Genomic DNA, 8,581 nt, shown 5'->3' with positions numbered 1-8,581 from the left:
TTCAACCTTTGTCCCCTACGCCTGTAATATTACGGACACGTCCCGTCAGAATATCATTGGCGTAGAAGATTCTCATAAAGAGATCCTAGTAATCAACTGCAGACGATATGAGTCGAAATTTATTTGTAATTATTGCGCGATGATCCAACTGAGTATAGCGCAAGTGTTTTTTTCTGACGTATTTGGCTACCAGCTCATTCAGATTCGCTTCTCGTCAGTATCATGCTTCCCGGACAAGAAGTTGAAGTACCGTGTAATTTCAGAAAAACTAGATTTATCAACAGTACACCCTTGAGCTTACATTCTTATGTGGTATGGGAAATAGGTAGGTATACTCTTGGTGACGTTTATACACAAGGGATTCATTTGGTGTCCTCGTTCGTTTAATTTCATGTCACATTGACGTCGTAGCTATTTTAATCACCACAATGATGACTTAAATAATTCAGGATTGTACAGGGAGGTTGGTAATGTGCTACTGTGGAGTATTCGCTGTTAACTGTTGCGGTAATTTAACCTCGATTTACGCAAAAATTTCTTCCGCAAAACACGGTAATTTAGTCATTTCTCTTTTACAAGGGTCGCTTATGTTGAAGTTCACGTGAAACAGCGATCCAATCGGGCCGCGCTTTCAGACTATTACCGGTTCTTATGACTGCTGATCCATAGTAACATCACCCCGAAAACTATATATTGTTTTGTTTTTGATCGTTTTTTGTTTGCTTAGAATATGCCCTGTCTCCGTTAAAAACCATCTCGCCAGATTTATTTTACTTTGCTGGTCGACCAGGAAATTGGCTCTGGAACTACACGAGAATTCTTTTAGTGTCCAACGCAAATAAATAATCGATTTGATTAATTTGACAGCAACGAAAAGGTAATATGCTCAAAATATTGTATGGGAACGCGAAAGTTTATTCCTGCGAAATAAATAAAAATCTCGAATTCGCAAAGTTTATAATTTCGAAAAATTGTCAAAAGATTTAACGGCGAAGGTTTACCCAAACATGATTTTGGTGCCTTGAAGTATAGAGTTGAGGTGGTTAGTCTTACTTTCACACATACAGAGCGACACCCGAGACCTAAAAATAATAGCAAGGGTAATTAGCATCTTCCTGTCAAGAAATCGTTTTAAAAATGTGCTTTTTATTAAGAGCACTTTATAAATATTTTTGAAGAGGTCACAGGGTGACTTATTCTCGTTTTTACGCGGAAAAGAAGTAATTACAAAAATAAATTCTTCCGAAAAAAACACAACTTTGTTAAACGAAATTTTCTTTTTTAAAAAACTCGAAAATTAACAAAATATAAAACTGTATGGCCTTCTCTTTAAATAAAACTTTAGCCGATACAGTGGTACGGCCACATGAAATCTCCGAAACGCCAAACTTTAAACTTCCATTCCATTCCAGACATTTCCATTTCAGACATTCCAGACTAGCATTAAACTTGATAAAACATATTTATATTGCACCATACAAAGGAATGGTTATCCCACCACGATCTCTCCTCCCTCTTCCACCACCTCTCCGTCCTCTGCCACCAAATCCACCACCTTCAGGACATTCACGAGAAAAATGACCTTCTTTGCCACATTTAAAACAACCTCTTCCATCACCACCACGCCCACCACCTAAAAGAAAAACAAGGCAGTTAATATCAACCAATTAACCAACCCTTCGCAACTATAAAACAAGACATACCGCATGCGTTTCTCTCTTCTGCCATTCTATCTCGATTTTTCTGCCAACGTTCAGCCATCTCAACTAATTCATCAGGTATGTCCTGCCCTGCTTCCTCCATGATTGGAATTAGCTTGCCCACGTGCATCCAGTCTTCACGCGTGACAAACGTCAGTGCGCAGCCTGATCGGCCCGCACGGCCAGTTCGACCGATTCGATGAACATAATCTTCGATGTGGCGAGGAAAATCATAATTTAATACATGTCTATAAAAATAAATGTAGAATTTCAGGCAAATGAAATCAGAGATATACCATATAAAGCCAGAAACGCACTAAGTTAGTTCCGACACATACAATAAAGTCAGAATAAAGCCAGGTACATATTACATAAAGTCAGGAACATGCCAAATACATTGAAAGAAATTTAAGCAATAATAGTACATTACAGAACAAAATTAAAATTTGTACATTGTTTGAACAGGTCGTACTACTTACGTCAAATCCTTTATATCCAGACCTCTTGAGGCGACATCAGTTGCAATCAACACACGCGCTCTACCTGTCTTCATATCCTCCAACGCTTGTTCACGATCTGATTGGTCTCTGTCGCCATGGATACATTGTATACCTATATCGAGATCTTCACGCATGGCAAAGTTTGATGAAATATCATCAGCTGTGATTTTACGGCCAACGAAAATAAGAAGTTTGTCATCTTTGTCCATTGATGTTATAAACTGTAGTACCTACCACATCGAATAATGTTTTGAAAAGAAATGGAAAATTACATCCTAAATTACGTCTTCCCTATTTTAGCCGTTTCCCATGTGCTTCGAAAGTGTTCGACACCCTTAGTATGATTGTTTCCTTACACAGGGATCATTCTAAATTTTAAATTAGCTCAAAAAAAAGTGTAACACAAGAAAAATAAAATGGAAAATTTCATACTCGTTCTTGTTTATCTTCAGTGTTGATAAATTCGATCAGTTGCGTGACGGAATGACAAGCTTGCAAATCTAATGAACCGACATTTACACGTATTGGATTTCGCAGGTATTTATCCGCCATTCTTTGGACATCAGATGGCCAAGTGGCACTGCAAATAAAAAAAAAATACACCATTAACATTTCGTTCCCAGGATCATGAAAAGAAAGGTGGTAAGCGAGTTGTATACCTTGTCATGACAGTCTGACGGTCTGGTCGAATGTCAAGTAATATCTTTTTTATTTCAGGCTCGAACCCCATGTCCAACATACGGTCTGCCTCGTCGAGAACCTGGTAGAGTAATTAAGTGACAAAATTATCAAAAAGAATTTACAAAAAAGAAAACAAGCGAAATCATCATCACAATCAACAATAAAAAAAACAATAACAATAAATTGCTACACTTACCAAATATGTGACACTTTTTACAGAAAAAAAATTGTTCATAAGTAAATCATTCAGTCTACCAGGAGTACCTTAACAAAAAAAAATATCAGCACTGTGAGGGAGATAATTCTTGTAAGCAATTTAACAGTTCGACGATAACTAGCGACTTACCGATGACAATCTCAACTCCTTTTTTAATCTGACTGATCTGAGAGTTACGATCACCACCACCATATATACAAACACTACAAAAAGATGTATTAACATGTTTTAAACATAATCTTAATAAAGAAAGACGAAACGCTTTAGAACAAACCTTTTAATTCCACGATAATGAAACTTTTTCACCTCCATTTCGATTTGTTGTGCCAACTCTCGCGTGGGTGATAAAACCAAGCAGGATGGCCCACCTCGAGCATTTCTTTCCCTATATAAAGCAAAAATAGGTCTTATACAATTCTTGTTTTCACCTATATTACCGTGCCATCACAATAATACATTTTACTCACACTGGTTGTTGGTCAATATGTATGAATGCTGGTAGAAGAAAGGCGAGTGTCTTTCCAGTTCCAGTCTAAACAGATGTTTGTTGAAAAGTTTCCGAACGTTGTTTGCCCAATAAAATAAAGAAAACAAAAAAGAGTAACTAAACTTGGAATAATTTCAATTACCTGTGCGATTCCAATACAGTCTGAACCTGAGAGAAGGACAGGCCAAGCTTGACACTACAATGAAATTTTGTTAACATAACATTGTCATCAGGAGAGGGTGTAACATAAAAGCAAGCAAACATTATTCCATCTACCTGAATTGGCGACGGTTCGGTAAATTTATTAGCTCTAATGGTCTCTAATATTTCCGCTAAAAAGTTACAAAAAATTTACAAGCATACACATCAACATACCTGGTATTGTGGAAAATAAGAAAAAGTTAAAAGAAAAAAATTATATAGCAGAAACATTAGAAGCAGTTACAACTTACGAAAAGGATCAAATGCATCTTCAAACGACAACACAGGATTAGGTATCTTTTGATTCTGTTCTTTACTAAGATCTTGCACCGTTATACTGTTCTTATTTTTCCTAAACAGAATTGTATGCATTGAGAAAAAATAAAAATATAAACTGACAAATAAAAAAATTACATTTTGGCTCATCTTTGTTTAAAGCTATTTTTAGAAAGACTTCCTTCTCTTGATTTTGTCGAAATTTAAGAACATGCTGATAATAGAAAAAGATCTTTCCTTTAACAAAGTCAAACTAAAATGCTACCACACCTATTTTTCTATTTACTCTTTGAATAAATAAATGAATGGTTTGTAGCACACAAACTATTCTACCTTCACCTTATCTCTGCTACTTCTAATGGATCCATATTAGCAATTTTTTTCTTCTCTGTATAAAAGTTTTTCTTGACATCTGGGCAATCAGCCCATTTCATTTTTTCAAAAGTTTCTGCCTTCTTTTTTAACATAGCCCAGTCAATCTTCGGCGTTGACAAAGACTTTTGTTCAAAATTTCTATTTTCTCTGTCTGCCCAAGATTGTATATCACCGGCTGATATAGTACAGTCTTCAATTAGTTGTTTCGCTTTAGTTTTTTGCTCTGTAGTGCCAGTAATCTCAACAGGTGTGACAGATAATGAAGCTTCATCTTGTAAGACCTATTACAATAAATAAATGTATACGTAGGTATGAGAGCTTGAAGATCATACAGCCAAGTTTAAACTAATGAGATAACTCTCTCACTTGCTTTTTGCATAGATTTTACTCACAGGCAAGGCGTACAGTAAAAAAAGGTGAATTTTATCAGGTATAAACCACATTAGAAAAATCCCAGTGAAGGCTCATCTCACTTATTAAAATATAATTTTTGAACAAACTACAAAATGTATATACTCGAACTCTAGCGCCACTTGTTGCTTGAATCTCTTTTATTTTACAACCACCTCTACCTACAAAAAAATAATAATATTTAACGCATATTCATTATCAATTTAAACTACAATTTTTTTAAAATGCCTGGTATATTTACTTTAGGATTTTTTCATGGCCTAATGACTATGATTTACATAATAGCATAAAATCAGAACATTGTATCACCTATCATTTTCCCAACATTATCGTTTAAGACTTCAATTCGTAATACATCATTTCTTCTGCTATTTGAGGAGTTAAAACCTTGCTTAGTTTCTGTCTGACGATCAAATCCGTTTTCTCTTCTGCTTCTCAGTGAACTATTGAAGCTTTGACTTTCAGGACTGTAAGTGCTATTTGAGTTATTTGCTCTCCAATCTAAATTTGCTCCTCTCCCTCTGTGAAGATAAAAGGGTATAAATATTTTTATCAGCCTGACTTATGACTTGATTAAAACATTATTTCAAAATGCTATATTGTTAAAAATATTATATGTGATTGGCTAACTGTAAGGCATATGTAACTATACACACACACAGTCAATAAGGCAACATAGTAATTTTTTTACATTTCCGTTAATAAAGTTATATATATACAGGCCCGGTCGGGAAAATGTACCCCCGCGAGCGCTAAATCGTTCACGTATATTAATCTGCGTGAGCGATCCACGTGCGATCACAAAAGCTCGTGCAAATTAGTTTGAGTGAGTGGTCAATGAAACAAAAAGTTATGACATGCACATGCTTGATCTGTAAAATAAAACTTAAAATAATCCAGTCGTCACTGATCAAAAAAATCTACGAAAATGCTTGATCGAGCCCTTAAAATTAGAATTTTTTTACAACTGATTTGCGTTGGCATTGTTTCGGCAATATTTTTTTGTAGTGAAATTGTTCAGCTGGCAATATCTTTCGTCATTCACCTTTTATCAGGGCTAGACCTCTTATAAATTCGATGCACTGATCTCCTAAGACGATGACAAATGAAAATGGAGTGCAAGTCTTATTGACATACCTTCTGGATGGTGAACTTCGTTAGGTTAATAGTTCACTGCCAACTGGCTTTTTTGTTTCTAGATGAACTTATTAGATTAGGGCATCATTAGGTTGTATATCACAGAAGTCGCAGGTGGCATGCTTCGAAAATGCTTGCCAGCAGTACAGTTTAACATGAAGAAAAACTGTACAGGAGACTCAATTGTTAGAGTCTTTCCAGAACATCTTTTCTTACAAAACCGAGGGTAGGGCTGACTTATTGCCTGCTGTGTCGTGTGGGAGAAAGAACTTCTGGACTTCTTTTTAATACAATATACAATTTTTTTTATTATTATTACGAATCGAATAGAACGCGACAATGTGTTGGCAGATTTGCTATATTTTTAAAACTTTATTAAACATGTTTTTTCTTTGGTATTACATCACGAGAACATTCGTCTGAAGGCTGTATTAAAGTACAGGGCACCTAACCTCTCCCATGTTGTGGTTATATTTAACTTGCATGGGTGCGCACTTTTCTCGCAGTATTTTCTGTGATGATGAAGGTCGGAATGACTTGTGGCATGGTTCCAAATGGTCTTCCGTCTTTCGTTCGAGTCTCAGTGTAATGCACCAGCCAAGCATAAGAGTGTCAGCATGAATAAAAGGGGCCGACCTTAATGTTCTCTTTAGCTCATGTTCTTCATAATAACACGATTGTTCTTCACAAGCTTTGCGTTTTTGGTGGTGCTTATTTAGTAGATTCTCTTAAAATGTGAGAAAAATATATCGTAGGATCTCTATAAAATTCTGATAAATTCTCTTACGTGAGCGATAAATTGCTCGTGTAAATTTTTTTGCGCGTGTGTGGCCGTGTGCGCGTGTGACACACGCGTCTCCTGACCAGGCCTGTATATATATTTATATAAATATGGTGCTTACCTTATGCATATTATTTTTTGTAACATTATGCATATTAATATTTTGTGCAACAGGCCTTTAGTAAAACCTTGCACACATTAATTTTTGTACAAATCAACAGACTTAATTTATACTAAAACCAAAGTCAAAATTTAAAAACAAAAGCATTCCTACTAACCTGCCAAAACCTCTGTGGTTTCTACTTCTTCCTGGTCCACCATATCCTCTGGTACTTCGAAATCCTTTTGCAGAGTCATCTTTATCGTTGTAATCATCATCAAAATATTTTGATGCAGGGGAGTTACTGTCCGTGTTTATATTTAAGCAGTTAAGCTTTGGTGTTGCATTACCTTCTATTTCAGCATCCCAATCTTCCATTATAGAACTATATTGTATATATTTCTATCTTTCATTTTTAGCAAATTATATAATTAGTATAATTCAGAGCACCTGTTACAAAGTAACGTTGTTGGTATAATATCTTTAAAATATATTTCACTGCTACACAAAATCAATCCACAAATTTATATCTCATCTATCTGCTAAAATAAAATTCTAGTTGAATGTTATAAATTATATTACTTGTTATATTACTGATCTCTATAATAATAGCCATATTCCACAGATTATTAAAACATCACTGTAATGGTTTAATTACACAGTATATATTGTTTTAGTTGTTAGCCCATGGAAAAATCCATGGGTTCGCCCGTCCTTTTTATACCGCATTGCGTGCGTCTCGCTACTTACGCAGCTAAGCTACCATTTTGCGTGACAGACAAACGTATACAGGTATTATAATATAGATTAATTTGTCCTTGTTTATTCTCAACGCAAATCTAAACATTGTCACACACAGAAAATCATGCCTATAGCCAGCTAGTTAATTTCAGTTCAGCACAGCATGCTACAATGTGAAACCTTTGCAGCAAACCTTCAATGAGTACATGCAATATGGAGCTACTAAATGCACATATTTAGTGTAAAATTTCTTCATTTCCTTCTAGTCATTGCTCAAAATGCTTAAGATGGGACTGCAATTGGCCACCATTGTTGTTATTTAAGAAATTCTCTTTCAAAGTTCTGTGTTTCTTATAGCAATGGTGTTTTTATGGTTTAATGCAAAAACAAAGATTCCTAAAATCAAGTAAATTAGCTAACAATCAATTTTATGGGGATAACCAGGCAATGAGGATAGTCAGGCAATAATGGGGATAAGCAAAGATTTCAGAGGTCTAAAACAAAGTAAAACCAAGCGCAATTCAACGTCCACCTATGTATCTTAAAAAGAGTAAAAAATGGCCCTTTAAAATCGAAAGTGTAACATGTGAAATTGCTATCAACAGGAGGGTTTATTCAGTAACAGTTCCGTGCGATAAGCGTACCGAAGAAGCTTGTACATATCAGTTCTTATAATACATTTTGTATAAATTGCCGAATGATCTTTTTGACAACAGCAATGTTTACAGTAAATGGTGGACGTAGAAGTGGAAATACAAAATAGAAGTTCTAAGCGGGGATTTGCTACACATTTTACCACATTATTAACATTTTTATTCGGTAGCTAGCTGGCTAAAATTATATCGTCTCGCATCAGTAAATGTAGATAAAGGGGTAAAATAGCTATACTTTATGGTTGCATAATTATTAATAATTCTTGGATAAGAAGAATAGATGAGTTTGCGGGGTTTTTTAGACCTTTTAACCGACCCCCA

General features: G+C 35.3%; 1 protein-coding gene across 1 annotated transcript; it reads right to left on the bottom strand.

The window, feature by feature from the left end:
- Positions 1–1,258: 1,258 nt before the first annotated feature.
- LOC130653945 (probable ATP-dependent RNA helicase DDX43) lies at positions 1,259–7,424 on the bottom strand. Its single transcript, XM_057456441.1, has 16 exons — positions 7,045–7,424; positions 5,158–5,369; positions 4,954–5,009; positions 4,402–4,718; positions 4,038–4,138; positions 3,862–3,917; positions 3,728–3,781; positions 3,566–3,630; positions 3,373–3,483; positions 3,228–3,301; positions 3,078–3,145; positions 2,860–2,960; positions 2,633–2,780; positions 2,180–2,430; positions 1,704–1,948; positions 1,259–1,633 (listed from the first exon to the last, which is right to left on the bottom strand). The coding sequence occupies exons 1-16, from the start codon at positions 7,242–7,244 to the stop codon at positions 1,464–1,466; spliced, it is 2,229 nt and encodes a 742-aa protein (XP_057312424.1). The 5' UTR covers positions 7,245–7,424; the 3' UTR covers positions 1,259–1,463.
- Positions 7,425–8,581: the final 1,157 nt, after the last annotated feature.

Source organism: Hydractinia symbiolongicarpus, chromosome 8 (genome assembly GCF_029227915.1).
Source record: "Hydractinia symbiolongicarpus strain clone_291-10 chromosome 8, HSymV2.1, whole genome shotgun sequence".
In the NCBI taxonomy this organism is placed as follows: domain Eukaryota; kingdom Metazoa; phylum Cnidaria; class Hydrozoa; order Anthoathecata; family Hydractiniidae; genus Hydractinia; species Hydractinia symbiolongicarpus.
The sequence above is the reverse complement of the archived record's forward strand: the minus strand, read 5'-3'. Positions and strand labels throughout refer to the sequence as shown.

What these genes read in the sequence shown, in the direction of transcription:
- LOC130653945 (XM_057456441.1), bottom strand. Translation starts at nt 7,244, where the DNA reads ATGGAAGATTGGGATGCTGAAATAGAAGGTAATGCAACACCAAAGCTT. An exon ending in CATATTGACCAACAACCAGT is followed by an intron (nt 3,484 to 3,565) that starts GTGAGTAAAATG and finishes TGCTTTATATAG; the next exon opens with GGAAAGAAATGCTCGAGGTG. An exon ending in CATTATCGTGGAATTAAAAG is followed by an intron (nt 3,302 to 3,372) that starts GTTTGTTCTAAA and finishes ATCTTTTTGTAG; the next exon opens with TGTTTGTATATATGGTGGTG.